This window comes from Scardinius erythrophthalmus (assembly GCF_964197995.2).
Source record: "Scardinius erythrophthalmus genome assembly, chromosome: 18".
Classification (NCBI taxonomy): Eukaryota; Metazoa; Chordata; class Actinopteri; order Cypriniformes; family Leuciscidae; genus Scardinius; species Scardinius erythrophthalmus.
Window position 1 is genome coordinate 14,735,073 of NC_138238.1, and position 19,101 is coordinate 14,754,173.

General features: G+C 36.7%; 1 protein-coding gene across 1 annotated transcript; it reads right to left on the reverse strand.

Annotated features, from left to right (window-relative positions):
* Nucleotides 1–927: 927 nt before the first annotated feature.
* Nucleotides 928–16,060, reverse strand: fshr (follicle stimulating hormone receptor; the record flags this gene model as incomplete). Its single annotated transcript, XM_081392377.1, has 10 exons — nucleotides 928–2,050; nucleotides 9,881–10,066; nucleotides 10,290–10,364; nucleotides 10,463–10,531; nucleotides 12,312–12,392; nucleotides 12,493–12,567; nucleotides 12,913–12,984; nucleotides 13,103–13,177; nucleotides 13,705–13,776; nucleotides 15,888–16,060. The coding sequence occupies 10 exons, from the start codon at nucleotides 16,058–16,060 to the stop codon at nucleotides 928–930; spliced, it is 2,001 nt and encodes a 666-aa protein (XP_081248503.1).
* Between the last annotated feature and the right edge of the window lie 3,041 nt (nucleotides 16,061–19,101).

Below are 19,101 nucleotides of genomic sequence, written 5' to 3' on the forward strand. Positions count from 1 at the left end.
AAAAGTGAACTTTCTTCCACTTTTGTTTGTTTCAACTACTTTTGTTATCTTTCATTGTATGGAAAGGCCAGTAAAACATTACACAAAATATGTGACCCTGGATCTCAAAACCAGTCATAAGTCGCACAGGTATATTTGTGGCAATAGCAAACAATAGATTATATGGGTCAAAATTATCGATTTTTCTTTATTGCCAAAAATCATTAGGATATTAAATAAAGATAATGTTCCATGAAGATATTTAGTAAATTTCCTGCCTTAAATATATCAAAAATGTATTTTTGTGAGTGAATGCAGCACAATCGAGGACGTCATTTGGACAAATTTAAAGGCGATTTTCTCAATGTTTAGATTTTTTTTTTTTTTTTGCACCCTCAAATTCCAGATTTTCAAGTAGTTGTACCTCGGCCAAATATTGTCCTATCCTAACAAACCATATGGAAAGCTTATTTATTCAGCTTTCAGATGATGTATAAATCTCAATTTAATAAAACTGACACTTATGGCTGGGTTTTGTGGTACAGGGTCACATATCTCAAAGAAGAAAAAGTCATACAATTTTGAAACATTGTGAGGGTGAAATGATGTGATGCCAGAATTTTGTTGAAAGATTAAGAGATCTACATTATTCAAACTAAAGATATCACCTAATCTCAATTTTTAACACTAGTGCGTGCAGGATTTGTCAAAAGTAAATCAAGCAGCATGAATGGTTTAAATACTTCTACAGACATCTGAGTCAGTTGACCTGAGAGGTCAAACACTATAATATCATTATGGGACGCCTTCACCCTATTTAATGCCATAGAAACCTTCAAGAATTCTATATCCAGACTCCACATTTTCCTTATTTATCCTCATTTTTGCCACAAAGCAGCATATGGTTTCAGCTGGTCACACCTGTGTTACGGTGGATTGAGTTGGTGGTCAGTGCACTTGGGCGATGTGCACCAGGGAGTACAGTGTTCCATCACTAGTCTTTGGCGAAGGCACCATGGCTCCGTTTTGCCCCGAAGAGATCTCTGTGCGGTAAATGTGCGCGCGCGTTTTAAAGCAGCCGAACCGGCTAGTCAGAATGAAGAAATCCCTCTTAAAGGTTTTAGTGCAGAAGGCGTAGAGAAATGGGTTTGAGCAGGAATTTATGGGGTAAAAAAGCACCAGCAAGACTTTAGCATGAGAAACTGTGATCAGTGGCAGTTTCAAGGCAGCGGAGATGGCGAAAAACGAGATGGGCGCCATACACAGGAAGTCTGTGAAGATGAGCACGGCCATGCGCTTGGCTATACGCATGTCTGCGTTGGCAGGAACGAAGGTAGGGCTGCGGACGGTCTGGAAGATGCGCATATAACAGACGCACACAACCAGAAAAGCGACTACGTTGAGTATGAGCAACAGCACCACGTATCCTTGTGAAAGCCCGGTTTCTACATCCATGGGCAGGCAGATGCTGGTCTTCCTGTAGCTGCTCACTCCCAACATGGGCATCAGAGCAGTCAGCAGGGCGAAAAGCCACCCCACTGCCATCACTGCGCAGGCATGGCGCAGGCGCAGCTGGCGTTCCAGCTCCATGGCATAAGTGATGGTGTGCCAGCGCTCCAGGGTAATGGCAGTCAGGGTGTAGACGGACAGCTCGCTGGAGAAGACCGTGAAGAAGCCGGCCACATGGCACCCTGCTCCCATCTGCCAGTCAATGCCATAGTTGTAGTAGTGGGACTGCGTGTAAATATCCACGCCGGCGATGAGCAACAGGTAAATTCCCATGCAAAGATCCGCGAAAGCCAAGTGGCACATTAGAAACCTGGGAACGGTCAGTTTGTAGTGACTGGTGAGGAGCACCAGGAGAACAACTAAATTTCCCACGATGGCCAGTATGCAGATGAACCAGATCAGAACACGTAGGAACATAAAACCCATGATGTCTTCGCAAGGGTTGAATGCATCTGGTGTAGGGTAGCAGGTCACTTCTATCACATCCTTACAGTGGTCTTTGAAAAAATCTGGCTCCAGGCTGAGGGCACTGGGGTCGTTACACATTTGATTCTTTACAGATCTGTGTGAAACACAAAGTGTACAGTAGGTTTTCAGTGTTAAAAGAAGAAAATGGAAAATTCTGTCACCATTTACTTACCCTCATGTTGTTTCAAACCTGTATGACTTTTTTCTACCATGGAACAGAAAAGGATACGTTTAGCAGAATGTTCACGCTGCTCTTTTCCATACAATGAAAGTGTATGGTGACCAGCACTTAAAATGACAAAAAGGATCATAAAAGTAGTCCAATATCCGATATTCCAAGTCTTCTGTATGCTTCTATATGAGCTCTTTGTGTGAAAAAAAGTCAGTTTGTGTATATTTAAATGTGTTCAGTCAATATCTTTTACAGCATTTTGGTATCAGTAATGCCTAAACATCGCTTATTCTTGTTTTTCTAGTAACCTTGTAACCAGATTGTACGGAAATGTAAGAATGAAATTGTAAGAATTCATACGAATTATCCACGAATTCGGCAAAATATTTCAAATAATTGCCACGAGAGTGCGCTGGAATGCACTGGAACATTCAGTCGATTTTTGCATTTAATTTGCCTGTTTAGACTAAAGGCCCTTTCACACCGGATGTGTAACGAAAAAGCGAATAGTTCGTGTGCGAATAGTTCGCGCCAAAACCCATCACATGAGCAGCGTAAACACGGTCTCTATCTCTATCTTTGACGATTAGCTTTCTATCCCAAATGTAGTTTAGCCTGCTAGCCTATACACAGCACAGGACTATACATCAACTAAAACTATCACACAACATACTCACACAGGGCCGGCCCTGACCAATTTGCTGCCCTAGGCAAGATTTTACCTGGTGCCCCATGCATCACAGCCCATTTCACCCCATCATTGTGTTCATGATTTAGCATATATATATATATATATATATATATATATATATATATATATATATATATATATATATAAAGGATCATGTGATAGACCGGATGTCACATGTGACACTGAAGACTGGAGTAATAATGCTGAAAATTCAGCTTTGCATCACAGAAATAAATGATAATTTAAAGTATAATAAATTGAAAAACAATTATTTTAAATTGTAATAATATATCACAAATTTTTTTTTCAATTTTTATGTATTTTTGATCAAATAAATGCACGCTTGATGAGCAAAAGAAACTTTTCAAAAACATAAAAAATAGTAATGTTTCCAAACTTTTGGCCTGTACTGTATCCCCCCCCCCCCCCAAAAAAAAACTGCACAACTGTAGAGTAAAATATTAATAAAAAAGTGATAATAAAAAATGCGTCTTAAAACTGACATGATTGTTACAAAATCACAGAGTCTGAGGACTCTGGAGAACTCAGAACAACTGCTAACATTAAGTTTAAGGTTAAAATAACTGCCATGAAATTATAGGATCTTACTCCTATGCAATAAATTGTTCATTCACTACATCACTTTCTTTACCTCTGTCTTTATCCCCTTTTATCCTCTTCTTTTTGGCACTGTATCTAACGCAGACTATGCTCACTTATAATGTGTCATGTAAATTCGGCCATCCGTCACAATCAGGAAACTTTCACCGTAGAACTGGCGCGAGCTGCCAGGCCCGTTTCTACGAGCTGTGTGTTAACAAAAGCAGTGTTGTCTACATTGGATGGGGCGTCGCGCACGCTACACAACAAATTACCAACAAATGATCGCGCGCGCGCTCTGTTTCTGACGCACTTCAAGCACTCGATGGGCGGGGGAAGATTGATGAGCCGGACTTTTTTTTTTTTTTTTTTTGCTTTATTTGGTAGTATTTCGAATTAATGGTTTTAAAATAGTATTATATATATAAAAAAATGCAAAAAAAATAATAATAAAAAAAAAAAAATTCACTCATTCACTCATTCTGGCGCCCCTATGGATGAGTGGCGCCCCTAGCATTTGCCTATTCCGCCTATGCCGCGGGCCGGCCCTGTACTCACAGTCGTGATAACCGAGTTGGTTGGCAATGCTACGCCACACAATCATTGTCCTTGTAGTATATGATTGGCTGAAGTCTTTTCTGTCGCCGCAAAAGGAAAAAAAAATCGACTTCGAAACGAAAAAAAAAAAGTCGCTTTTTCGCCGCAGCACATTCGCGTTCGGTGTGAAAGCACTCATTACACAAACAGCTGATCAAAAAATAAAACCATCGCGCGAATTATTGGTGCGTAAAAATCGCGTCCAGTGTGAAAGGGCCTTAATGCATAAAAAAACAGCCGACAGCCTGAATGAAAATGAAAATTCACTTTCTGACAGTAGGTGGCACTTATAGAAAAGCAGAAATTAATTACCCCAATACACGGAGTGCTGCGCAACTTTTGGTTTCTGGCACACGCTTGTCACAAAGAAAGGAATTCAAACAGCTGTTCAGATTTTTGTATTAGCTATACTGTTTATCCATCAACATCAAATACAAGAGTACAGAAACTAAAGAGCCGGTTCCAGATGTCGGGCAGCAAAATACCAAATCGTAGTTTTATGTAACAGCAGTGAATCTGGACATATGACCAAAAGTGCATTGGTTGGCCAGCTTTATTCGCTATGCGATGGAAAAGCAATTCTGACGCATTGACGATACACGAATATCTGTCAGTCATAACGGCACTGTAAATGATTTCTGTTGTTTTCACAGCATTATACTGTTTTTCTCAACAGTTTCTTGCTGTATAACCTATGTACAGTATGTTACTGTAGATTTTGTTGCTTTCACAGTATTATTGTGTATTTTCAACAGTTATGTACTGTGCACACAGTTGACAGTATTTTACTGTAGATTTTCAATGCATTCTGGGAAATTATTAGTTACTGTAAAGCTAAATACAGCAGTGCAAAGTGGCCGCGAAAAACACCACACACAATTCTACAAGTAAAATTGCTAGCTTGTTAACATTATCCTTACATAAAACATTTGCAGGACTGGTTGACCATTAACAGTCTTCATTTCTGTCAGTGGGGGGCATGAGAGCGCATTTGAATGAGTTTTTCTGTTGTGTCAGTGCATCAGAGCTGTCGTTTCTGCCGACCTGGAACTTCGTAATATGGTAAGTAATAAATCTTAATATTTAGGCTATATGCATGGATTCTAGAAAAGTTAAAGTTTAAAGTTATTTAGAGAATGGCTGACCACGAGTTCGATATTTATTCTCAACATTTTACTATAAGCTGTGTAAATATGATAGGTTTCAATGTAGTTTGGAACATGTTACTGTAAATTTAAATACAGTAGTACGAAATGACCGCGAAAAATAACCACAAGCTGCCATTTTATGAATCTTCAGTTCCCTGAGTAACTTTGAGAGCGCAGGCCTTTGCATCCCGTCGCTGTGTCGGTCGGCGAAGTGTTCGCCATAAATATCTGGTTAGTGATGAATATTTATATGTTTTTATGCAAACTAAGTAGTGGCAGGTTAACGTTAGTTTAGAAGAACTGCCCGCGGCTTCTGACTTAACGTTACAGGCGTTAAAGAACATAAGCGGATTTCCTTTATGTTGATAGCTAGCCTACTTGATTAATAATAGGGCTGGGTATCGATTCAGATTTTACAAATCGATTCGATTTCGATTCTCAAGCTCTCAATTCGATTCGATTTCGATTCTCGATTCGATTTTCGATTTCGATTCGATTCGATTTTCGATTTTGATTCTAAATTCGATTTCGATTCCACTCAATGAATAGCCTATATATTTAATACAAATCCTATATTTATAAAAAAAAAAAGAAAAAAAGAAAGTAAAGTGAACATAAGTTTGGAAGTGGTTAATTAATAAAAAGAAATTAAGAGCTACCAACCTGTATATTAAACTCTATTTATTTTAGGTACACTTGGGTACATTAAAACAGAACCCAACTCTATATTTCAAATGCATACAATAAATAGACAGAATTTTGATGCAAGATGAAAAATTGATGCTGAAAATTGGACAAGTCAGACCAGTCGCATGCCTTGATCAAACAGGTTAAAAATCCTCATATAAACCCATAAAAAAAAAACTTGCATATATTTTATCTGTCTAGGTAGGACATATAGGCCTACAGAGATTGAATAAAGTTATCAAACAGTCTGCGATGCATTAATTCTAAAGTATATATAGACTAATCCTTATTAAAGTTACAAAAGTTATTTAGTCAAGAGCAGTGAGTGTTTTTATCTGTTCCCTTTGTTCTTTGATTAACTTTAACGACAGAGATAATTAGTGGCTACTGTGTACTGTCCCTTTAAGAGACCAACCGCTGCTAACAGAGACGCGGATCTCACACGCGCCTCATCATTCACGTTCATCATAAGACTGCTCTTATGTTATGAAGATACTCGACAAAAAAACATTTTGGCATAATTGTGTGTGTTATTGTTCGTTCTAGCACGAAAGAGAACTGTATATTCTGGGCTGCCTTGTGCGCACGCACGATATCAGCGCGAGTCTTTCTGTGTGTCACAGGACATTCACGTCATTGCGTAGGCTTGACATCGCGATTGCGATATGATTAATTGTGCAGCACTAGTTGAGGTTATTTTATGATTAAGATAAAACAAACATAAAATCTCACAGCATTAGCTATAAAATGGAGTTTGCAAGCCTATGAACAGTGGAGGAAAACTAATACTGGCTTTTGGGTAATAGATAAATAAATATGGAAAAAAATCGATTCGTGGCGTTTGAGAATCGATTTTGAATCGACCACATTTTAAAAAACGATTAATCGAAAAATCGATTTTTTTGCCCAGCCCTAATTAATAAATGTGATTTTATAAACATAGATTGCATATGTAGCCTCTTATAAGGTCAGAATGATCTAATAATTTTGTTATTTACCATTTTAAGTCGGTGGAAGCGCCTGCGCGTTTATTATTTTACATATCATACGGTTGGGAATTGAAAATCGATCAATGTATCCTGAAATTGGATACCCAAGGATTCGGATTCTTGTTATAAAATTACATTTTGATTTATTCGCGCTTATTTTCGGCTAAATCAGAATTTTCTTTTACACGTCTGTGAGGACCTGACCTGGCGATCTGCCAGGACCTTGTGCAGTTACCTCAGTCAGTGTTCATTCCATAGACAGTATGGTTCATTCATACACTTTTGTTACAAATTGATTTCTTTTAGAAACACCAATGGCTTTTTAGTGATGGTTTAGAGCTTATATCCCCTATTGTGATGTGACTTATTACAGATTATGCTACATATTGTGATCACTCTTGATTCAGTTGGAATATATATATATATATTTTTTGTATTTACAGGTTTCTTGTCAGGATAAATCCTGAAAATTCGAAATGAACATCACAGTTCCAGGTGAGCAGAAAGAGTGGGAAGGTTGTTCGGAGGAAGACCATGGCCTTGAATCCACACGTTGCATCCTACATCAGAGACATTGCAGAATATGATTGGCAAAATCATTAAGGTAAAAGTAATATTAGGGATGTGCTGTGGAGCCCATATCTGTAGAAATGATTTGTGTCTGAATTTAGAAAAATCCAGAAAGGGTGGAAATGACTTAAACCATACATTTTTCAAATTGATAGTCTGTTTTAAAATGTAATTATGTTCCCTTCACAGTTTCCATTTAACAAATATGCCTTGTATAAGTCAAATAATTTGTATTTTTATATTATAATTGTAAAATCTCTTTAAATAAGTTTTAATTAAAACATGAAATGGTAAAAATAGGGTTGAGTGATATGGTCAAAATCATCTTGATAAAATGTTTCATATCAGTTAGTATTGATAATTATTACAATCAATATCAAATATTTATTTAAGTTTTAAATGTTCTCAAACATAAATTAAATAATGAAGACAACAGGTAAAGCAAAAATATAATGAAATATAACAGGGGTGGGAATCTTTTTGATTCAACGATTCGATTCAAATCGATTCTTTGGGTCACGATTTGATTCAAAAGCGGTACTTTTGAAATTGGGAATTCTCTTTTGAATCAAATTTCAATTTGATATATGCATTGAATAGATTTAAAATCTAAAATCAAATCTATGCATATATCTAAATGAAATTTGATTCAAAATCGAACACAAGACAAATGATCAGCAGCTACTGTTAGTCCTTATCGAGTGGGAGTTATTTAGTTTAAATTATACACACCTCATATCTGCGTTAATTTAATCTATCCCGCTGCCACTCAGCATTCACATTCACCTCTCACGGCGTGAACTCACGCACGTCTTTTTCATCATTAAAATTAGTAAGCATTAAGTCGACAGACATATCTATGAAAGGAACTGACTATCGTAAGCATCGTAAGCCTAAATTGATTATAGAGACCATTGGTGGTAATTGTCTATAATCAATTTAAGGTTACAATGCTTTGGGGAAACGCAGCCCTGATCAGTGGCCAATTGTTTGGAGTCAGAAATATAGAATACGGGCCATTGCCTTCTCAATATTTATTACTTCAGCTTCTGATACAAGACATGTTCATTCTCTTTTATAGGCGGGTATTTGTTCGTTACCACAGAAAACAGTTTGCGTATCCATGTTGAACGTGTTTCTTCAATGTAAAAACTGAAGTAGCCTACCTAAGCTATTTTCTGTGAATGTGCGAGACTTCCGGTTCATTAGCCGCTATATGGAAATAATGAGATGAATAACAAAATGCTGTAAATGATAAAAATATTTGTTTAATTAATTGAAAGAAGGCCATTAATTGTTGTTTACAATTATGACAAATTCAATACATCAAAATATCAAGAAGCATAACAAGTTTTTTTGTACTGCTAGAAATAACTGTAAGCGGATGACACCGGAAGCCAGACACATTTCATTTATAAATGGCTGTACCCACTCTTCCGTGAAAAATAATGTGGATACCATAGGCAAAACAAATTCTTCTAAAAAGGTGTTGATAATGTGAGTTAGTTTTTTTTTTATTATTATTTGTATGTTTTGCCTCTGATTGATTTGTGCTTATCATTCCTTGCAGGATTATCAGAAGTGCTGTCTCTCTTCTTCCACCTGACACCATCACTACCCTCCTCACCTGGCCTTCATCCTCACCTGTCTTGCTTTCTTTCTAAGTTTCTTTTTTACCTGTTCAGGATCATTTTTGCATGAATTGAAATACATTAATTCTTCACTGATCTTAATTATTAAATATATATTGTTCATTAGTCTTCTTTTAAAACAGATTTTTATTGTTGTATTATATTACATTATTATTACTAATGTATTGTTTAAAAATACACAATAAACCTTGTTGTGCAGTTAAATCTTCAATTGTTATTTTTTTCTATTTCCCATTAACAGTTAAAATAATATTCCTACAGATTTTCTACATATTCTACAGGTAACACAGTAGCACTATAAAAGTAAATAAAATAACATTTCATAACTGTATAATACTATACAGTATTATTAAAAATCAACAGTGTAATACTGTGCTTTAATGTGGTAAAAATTACAGTAAAATAATGTATTTAATTTTACAGTATGCTTAACAGTACTGTATTTAGTGTTACAGTAATTTTACTGTTGAATGAAATACAGCAACTACTGGATAATTGTTGCCAGTAAGTTACTGTTAATTTGACAATAAATTTTTTACAGGACTCACAGCTGCTCATCCAAATTAGAGTGTTTATCACACAGAATATTCGTCAGGCTGTGAAGAGACCTTTATGGAGCTTTTTTTTTGTCATTTTTGGCAGCTTTTGCGCTTTTTGGGACCATCTATTTACAGTGTATGGAAAAGAGCAGCGTACACATCCTGTCTAATAACTCCCTTTGTAAAGGAAAGAAACCACATAGGTCTGGAACATGAGGATGAGTAACTCATAACAGATTGAACAGATGTGATGTAATTGAATGTAATTTTGTAACTGACTTGTGCTTCTTGAAGTTTTTGAAGGCGCAGCAGTGGCTGGGGTATGTCAGATTGGCTTGCATGAGCTCAGTAAATAGCTCAAGGCTTGGAAGCCTCCTTAGAGAGTAGACCGAGATGGCTGTCAGAAGCTTAAGGGTCCTCAGCATGCTTTCTGGTAGCGTGTGGACGGCAGTTCGTGAGATGTCCCTGTAATGACAGCAGCCATTTCAGTGTCTAATGCAGGATTTGTTGTGCGTAGATTGTTGTTGAACTATATGCACACACTAATTGTGTACAAACCAGGTAACACGTTCGTGTGAGTGTAACAGGAATTGCTGTGAGAGCTTGTCCTGAGGACATAGAGTGGGTGTATGGTTTGTCCAGCTGGTGAGTTGTATTGTTGTTGAAAGTCAGAGTTGTTCATGCTTACAGAACGATGGGGCCTTCAGCTCCTATAAAGGCGTAACTGTGGATGTGATTCAGCTGCTGGTTTCCCATGAGAAAGCTGTGAGAAAGAGAGAGAAAGGGATTAGACGAAAGATTAGAGGTTTTATGTGAGATGCTAATTTATAAATGTATAAAAAAAAATATAACTGAACTCACAGTTTCTCAATTTTGGTACCATTGAATGCATAGCTGTCTATCTCACGAATCCCATTCTTTGTTAATCTCCTACAAAGAGTACATTAAGATTTCCAAAAGTTTAGCGCGTTTTTAAAGAAGTCTCTTATTCTCTCCAAGGCTGCATTTATTTAATCAAAAATACAGTAAAACAGTAAAATTGTGAAATATTTTTACAATTTAAAAGTAACTTTTTCTTTATTAATCTATTTCAAAAAGTAATTTCTTGCTGTGATGCAAAGCTCAATTTTCAGCATCATTAATCCAGTCTTCAGTGTCACATGATTCTTCAGAAATCATTCTAATATGCTGATTTGGTGCTCAAGACACGTTTCTTTTTATTATCAATGTTGAAAACAGTTATGCTGCGTAATATTTTCTTGGTGGAAACTATGATACATTTTTTTTTTAGGATTCTTTGATTAATAGAAAGTTCATAACAGTATATAAAGTATAACTCTGTTACATTTTCATGTATGGTAAACATTTTGTTAGTCAATTTAATAGGGGTGGGCGATATAGCCTCAAAATTATATCACGATATTTCAAGAATATTTGCGATAATGATATTTATGACGATATAGAAAAAAAAAGTTGACAATTTTTTTTATTACATTTATCTCACCTAAATGTTTGCTCACTCATTGTGTTTTTACAATTGTTTTACAAAAAAGTAGCAAAAAACATATACAAAATAATAAAGATACAAATAAAGAGAAAAGTTTTTGGGTAGGTCTAACACTAGTATTCAGAAATGCTACAGAAACTGTATAAGGTAATCAAATGTAAAATAACATTGATAGTCCTGACTAAATTAAATGCATAGGATATCAATTCTGATTCCTTACAATGAAAGCTATCTTTTGTTGTTTTGACGACAATGACAGACACATATGGCTGCTGTCACTTTTAGAGCTAGTGCCCGGATCCATTACTGTTTTCATGATGCTGCTGACTGTCACGTTGTCACACGCGTTTTATGCTTATTCCAGACATAACCGACTGTTTATGAATATACTAACCACGACCGGCATTTTTACACAATTTTGCGTGTTCACGATATAATCCGTGAAAAGGAACTTTTGTTACTCGCGAGCTGTTCGTGAGACGGCTTTACTGTATGAATGCACGCAGAGTAAACAGAGCGCGCGAGAGTACTGAATAGTTTAAAATCGCAAATGTTTAAGCTGATAAGACTTAAAAAGAAGTGAAAATGATAAACTTTAGTTACGATGCAAGTGACCGTCATGTCCTGACTGCTAAACACGAGTGTGGTATCAACGCTTGACTTGTGCAACCCATTTTGAGAGCGAGAGAGAGAAGACGCGGCACTGGTTGATAATATTGCGTCTTGGAGAAACTCACACGGTTGGTAATATTGCGTCTTGGAGAACGTTTAAAAATTATTGATTTGATCGTCATTGGAGGCTGACTTGCTGCTCTCACGCTCAGACAGGTGTTGTTGTTGTGCGTGCTAGGGAACGTAATGTGCCATACGTCATTGCGTCGCTATATCAGTGATATCGCGATATGACGCTTTTTTATCATGTAAAAATTTATACCGGTATTATCGTGGACGGTATGATATGGCACAGCCCTACAATTTAATGTAATTTTGTGTAATATTATAATAAAAAAAAATAGTTTGAACAGGTCATTTAACAGCAGTTGAAAGTGGCTTGTGTTTGTCATTTACTCCAAGACAAACTATTCAATTTAAACGCAAGTATAGTGTGCATTATTATTCAATAAATCAACAACCCGTCACATCATTCATCCCTCACATAAAGAATAACTCTTTGGGAATAATCAATCACACAGCTGCACTTACAGCTCAGTTATGGTGCCATTGGTCAATCCGAGGAAAGCGTTACTGGGAATTCTCTCTATGTGCATGTTATCTTGTAGATCACTATAACATAGATTTGATATAGCAGATTTGAACAGTATATAGATAATTTATTCTAATAAATATACATTGAGACAGTGACACAGGATGAGTAGAGACTTACAATAGAAATTCAAGAGCAGCAGAGTTGATTTTTGAAAAATCAGGCAGGATTTTAAGACCAGTGTTTGATATTGTCCTGGAGGAATACACACACGCACACAGAGAGAGAGAGAGAGAGAGAGAGAGAGAGAGAGAGAGACAGAGACAGACAGGGAGACAAGAATGAATGTAATACGTCAGAGTGGCATTTGTATGTTGTCTTTGCATCTGTAGCCTATGTTTATTGTGAGAAACATTTAATAAGGAAGTTGACCCGTGATTCTGCTTTTATTGAGGTCTTTCAGGACACTTAACATAACTCAGTTCTAGGCTAAAACTAATGTGGGAATATACTCCCTTTAAATTGCTGAACTACAGCTTGAAACCGCAATGATTCAGAATTTACTAGACCCAAGAGTAATGAAGACAGAACATAACTCACAGATACTGTAGCTTTGGAAGTCTCCAGAAGGCATCTCTGTGCATCACAAGGTTTTTGGATTTTGTTATAGTTCTGTCGGATAGGTGGATAGATAGGTTATTATGTGTTTCATAATATTTACTGCAATATTTGATTCAAATGTGTCAACACGTGATTGGACGTTATTTCCACATGCAGTGCAGCAATATACATTTCCTGTAGTTCTGTCAGGTTGGAGAAGGCAAAGGCTTCAATTTGCTCAAGAGCACCATTCTCGGACACCACTCTGAAGAGGAGAATAATAATCATATAGCGACAGATATTATTACGAGCCGTTAATATGAATGTCTAAAGCTTATTGCAATACATCAAATTGATACAAAATCTTAATTGCCATGCACAATGTTCACTATTTGCACCTATTGAAGTACATTGAGGGAATTCAAATCACTTCACAAATACTGATTTGAGAAATAAAATAGAATAAATTGACAATAAAGAATCACACTTCTCTCACTAAGGTTTTGCAGTATTTTCCTGTGATACATATCTCCAGTGTTTGGGTCACTGTTAAACATCATGTTCCATATTAAAGTCTAAACATATTCAATCAAGACTAAATATCATGTGTTTATATGCGCTTTTGCCAAACTAAGCCAAAAGCCAAAATGAGTTGTGGGCATTCAGTAGCAATTTCTCTGGTTTTTGATTGTTTGAATGCTTTCTAATCTCCATGTGCATTCCTGCTGAATCTGCACTTCCATGTGTTAAACAAGTAGTAAACATCTCTGTATCCTTCACTCTTACACTCACATTATCTTCAGCTCATGTAGTTCAGACAGGGCTTCTCGGTGAAACACGCTGATCTGAGTCAGTTTGATCTCCCTGCGTAAAATGAAATAGAAGAGATGTGACTCACCATCCAATAATTCATTACTATCAGTGTATTACAGTTATAAATATCACAGTCTGTTCAGATGTGAATGTTTTATAAGCAATCAGATGTAAAAGTTGGCATAGCTATATCAGATATGGCCGTTTAGTTTAGTTTAGTTTAGTTTAGCATCCACCAGATTGCCACTCATTTATTTTCAATCTAATTTAATAAGTCGATCGACTCTGCAGCCATTTTGGAAAGATGTAGGCAGCTATATGTTCTATAGGTAATGGGCATATACCTGGTATTTACTTGAATGGAGAGTGCGCTATGAAATCTGGCAGACTGGCTGAAATCACACTCTAATGGCAGTTCATAACTCTTTTCACATATCAGCGAATTGGTGGTTATTGTTTGGTAATTTATAATTATTAATCAAACTTAATAGACCTTGATGCTTACTTTTTCTCTCTAAAAATGGCATGTTTCTGTACGAATCAGTGTATGAATTTTCTCATGAGATCACGCCGGCTCATTTTTAGAGCATCAGAATGTGTGTGTGCTCTTAACTCTTTCCAAGTGTTTTGTGAACTAAAAATATATGTTAGCTGTATCCTCATGAAAGTTAGTTTGAACAGAATGAGTCATAGCAGAAACTAGGTCATTCAAGATGTGAAATGTAATGAGAAATAGGAACAGTTACTAGTAGCCTATTTACAGACAACTGAAAATGATCTATTTACCGTCCAGCTTTTTGTGTAATTGTTTTTGCACACTGCCATTAGTGTCTGTGTGTTCTTCCTGTGGATATTCATGCCTGTAATCCCTCAGAAACGCAAAGAGCACAATTACACAAAGCACACTGAGTGCCTTTTAAAGCAAATGGTGTTGCTAAAAGAGATATGGAAATTAAAGATTAGAAAAATCACTATATCTTTGTTATATCATTTGTTTTGATTCTTGTTATTTTTACTTATTTTGTCCCTGACTGAACTTTGGAAGGGTTTATCTGTATGGCTGACCAGTGGTGCAAGCGATCTTGAAATAAAATAAAATAAAAACTTTTTCATTTTGTTTAACTTGTAGTAAAAAAGGTTAATTCAAAGAATAAGAATAAGCCTTGATCTTTGCAGTTATAAAGAGAGAAAACATCTGGCAAGCACAGAACTGTTCATTCCTACGGTGCCAAATGGCACGCTGAGAAACACAAGCTATGGTGTTCTTTCCACAATGGAAAAGTAAGTAATGAACCCAAAGTGTAGACAGACATTAGTGTGAAATGTGTGATCAAGCAGAGCATCTTGAGATACATTAAGCTGGGCAGCCTTATCCAAACTGACTGACAGTCGGCTCAAAACAACACATACAACCCATGATTGACCTGCTTGAGGAGCCAAAGATAGTTTCATCTTCATGTTTACCTCTCTGTCTCTTTGACTGGCTGAAATGAGTTGACTTAAATAACAAATGAATTTCATGCCATACATTTTACATAAAAAAACACACTCCCCCGTATATCATTCTTGAGAATTCATTTGAGGGACCGTAGCCTTGAGATTACAAAAAAAAAGTACTTTCTCACAACAGAAACATGTTCTCTCCAAAATCACAGCAACAAGCTCTACAATAACAATATCATTGAGATTCTCCGATTTTTTTTATAAGGCTGTCAAGCTTTTGACATTACTTTAATAACTATATGATGTTCATTTAAATGATTTTTTATTTAATCATTTTATTTAAAATAAAAGTTTGAAAAGTAGCGCACAAGTCAGTATAATCAATTTTTAAATTGATTAAAAGTCATAATAATTGTAACGAAAATTGATTATACTGATTGTATTTAACCATTACAGTTTTATCATGTGGTATTTAGTAAATTTTATTTGAAACTTTATTTTTATAGTTTTAGTTAACAATAACAACACATACATACTGTAGCTTCAACGTCCAAACAACTATGTGGCAACAAAATATTTGAAATGAATATAAAATGTAAATGTTTTTAATGTGGAACTTTGTGTCCTTAGCTATTTATTACCTGAAATTCTAGATCTAGTTGTCTATTACTATACATGCATTTTAATGTGCATTTGTGTGGGTGTTTGTTTATACTCACACAAATGTGGTATTTTTCGGTATATTTCTTGGCATCTCATGGACCTTGTTGCCCAGACAGAAGAAACCGTGAGTTGTATCAATAACTGAGCGGAAATGAGATCCAGCAAACATGCCTCCTGCGTGTGGCATGGACCAGCCGAGACTAAAGCAGAGCATCATCCACCAGACCATCCTCTTTATTGTCTTCTCTTTTAGGTGGAAGGGTTTTTACAGTGTTTGTGAACTGAGGCCTCTAGTGTAGCGTCCTGAAGCAGCTCCTGGTCTCCTCTGATGTTCAGGTGAGTGCTGGGCTGGACTGCTCAGATTGATCTTGGTAAGGAGTCTATGTGCGTGCTGTTTTCTTGTTGTAGTGGTCTGTTCTAGGGAAGACGCCGGGAGGCTGATCTCTTTCTAAGAGGCGTGTTGGTCAGATGTTCTACAGCCAGAGCCAAGGGAGACCTTGGGAGAGAGGTCCTCTGATAACAAACAAATGTTTTGTTCATTCCTCCCCTCCGAACCTCATTTCTTCAGAACGTGAATGCGGTCCTCCCATCTACACTGAGCTCCAAAAGTCCTAGAAAAGCTACATACAAAACAGTCTTCCTGTGGCAATATTCATTGTGAAGTTACCATTGTTACTTTTTTGGCAATATAAGTGCAAACTACTTGGTAAACATCTATTTTCCTTCTCTATTCTATTTGCTTGTGCACAATTTCCCTTTGTGGAATCAGATTGACATGTAAGGGAAGCACATTATATGAATTATAGCTGGTTTGGCACTAGTTGGCTTGTGAGTGCTGGGTTCCCTCAGGGAATGACCGGAGCTGTTTAGTCTTAGAAACTTTGTTTGAGTCTGACATGTGTAAGTTTGATAGTAGTGAACTGTGTGTTCAGACACATCAAACACACACACATGTTGGGTTTTCACGTTTTATGGGGACATTCCATAGACATTATGATTTTTATACTGTAAAAACTGTATATGATATGCCCTTACACTAACCCTACCCCTATACCCATAACAGAAAACTTTATACATTTTTACATTTTCAAAAAACATCAACTAGTATGATTTATAAGCTTTTTTTCCTCATGGGGACCAAAAAATGTTCCCACAATGACAAGGATTTCGGATATTGCCATTTTTGTGCAGTTCATAGTGTAGGGTTTACCAGGACCACACACACACACACTAGCACTCAATCTCATTTCACGAGTTCACACTTACAAATAAGTCAGATAGAATAAATGCGTATTTGGCGTGCTGTCCGAGGAGAGGGCTCCGGGCTCGGTATTTGGCCCGAACCCAGAGTACTCCCCCCGTATTCCTGGCTGTGAAAGAACAAGCCAAGAGTGAGGAGTCGGGGTGGTGGAGGGATGCTGAAAACTGTCAAGGAAGTTAGGTGAGTTGACAGAGTGAATATATATATGCTTCCTCTCATGCTGATAGGGTAGACATGGTAATTGTTTGATGAGTTGATTGATTGATTGATTGATTGATTGATTGATTGATTGATTGATTGATTGATTGATTGATTGATTGATTGATTGATTGATTGATTGATTGATTGATTGATTGATTATGAACGTGCTCCTCCCGAACTTTGTTAATAAAACATCATTAGATATTAGTGAAAGTTTTAAAAAATGCATCAAATAATGTAGAGCTGAAAAACCTTGTTAAATTTACAGTACAAATTGGATTGCCATAAATTCACTGTAAAAATGTAGTGACATAGTTTTAGGCATTATAGGATGGTATTTTGGTGTGATTGTTGCCTGGTTTTGGATTTAAAGTGGGCCACTCTCCGGGTGGGTTTCCAGGTTGGGCCATGCCCCCCTCCCATTTTGAATGCCAATTTGAATGCCTGTATGTTTTTATAACCACATATTTATTTAAATTATATAATGCTATTGTATCAACCAAATCGAAATTATGTATTAGGGGTTGTAAGTGGAACGTAGATTAGTCACTTTATATACACTTTACCAGCCATGCACTTTATTAGGTACACCTTACTAGTCCCAGGTTGAACCGCCTTTTGCCTTAATTTGTCATGGCATAGATTCAACAAGGTGCTGGAAACATTCCTCATTTTGGTCCATATTGACATGATAGCATCACGCGGTTGCTGCAGATTTGGTGGAAAGTGTGCCAAGAAAATACCCCCCACATCAGCAGCAGCCTGAACTGCTGACAGAAGGCAGGATGGATCCATGCGTTCATGTTGTTTATGCCAAATTCTGATCCTATGTGTTGCAGCAGAACTCGAGACTCATCAGACAAAGCAGCGTTTTCCAATCTTCTACTGTCCAATTTAGGTGAGCCCGTGCAAATTGTACCCTCAGTTTCCTGTTCTTAGCTGACAGGAGTGACACTGGTGTGATGGTCTGCTGTTGTAGCCCTTCTGCTCCAAGGTTCGATATGTCACATGTGCGTTCAGATGCTCTTCTGCAGACCTCTGTTGTAATGAGTGTCTATTTGAATTACTGTTGCCTTTCTATCAGCTCGAACCAGCCTAGTCATTCTCCTCTGACCTCTGGCATCAACAAGGCAATTTCACTCACTGGATATTTTCTCTTTTTCGGATCAACCTGAGATGGTTGTCCATGAAAATCCCAGTAGATCAACAGTTTCTGAAACACTCAGACCAGCCTATTTGGAACTGACAACATTGTTACATTCAAGTCACTTAAATCACCTTTCCTCCTCATTCTGATGCTCGGTTTGAAGTTTGAAGTTCAGCTGATCGTCTTCTTGACCATGTCTGCATGCCTAAATGCATTGAGTTGCTGCCATGTGATTGGCTGATTAGATATTTGCGTCAATGAGCAGTTAAACAGGTGATTGTATATTTTCTCTGTAAATTGATATCTACTTAGAAAACCCTTTATATATGTTCATATGTAAATGTTCATAGTAAATTGTGTTTTTTCATTTTCTAAGCACATTTTTATTTTATTTCATGTTTTTTCTAGTTCATATATATTTTTCAGACCTTATCTGGCATTGGGGGAAAAATAACTATTCTATTAAAAAAAAAAAAAAAAAAATCAATGTTGAGTTTTAATTGCTGTGCACTGCTGCTGCTGTGTGTACTTGTGTTAAAAAGTGCTGTGAGAACCATGATTGGAATACAGCCATGCCAGAGAGCTTTATGAAACAGTTTGAATAAATGGATAACCTTGAGGAGTAGTTAGAAGGGGAAGGGAGGTTTTACTCAATGTTATT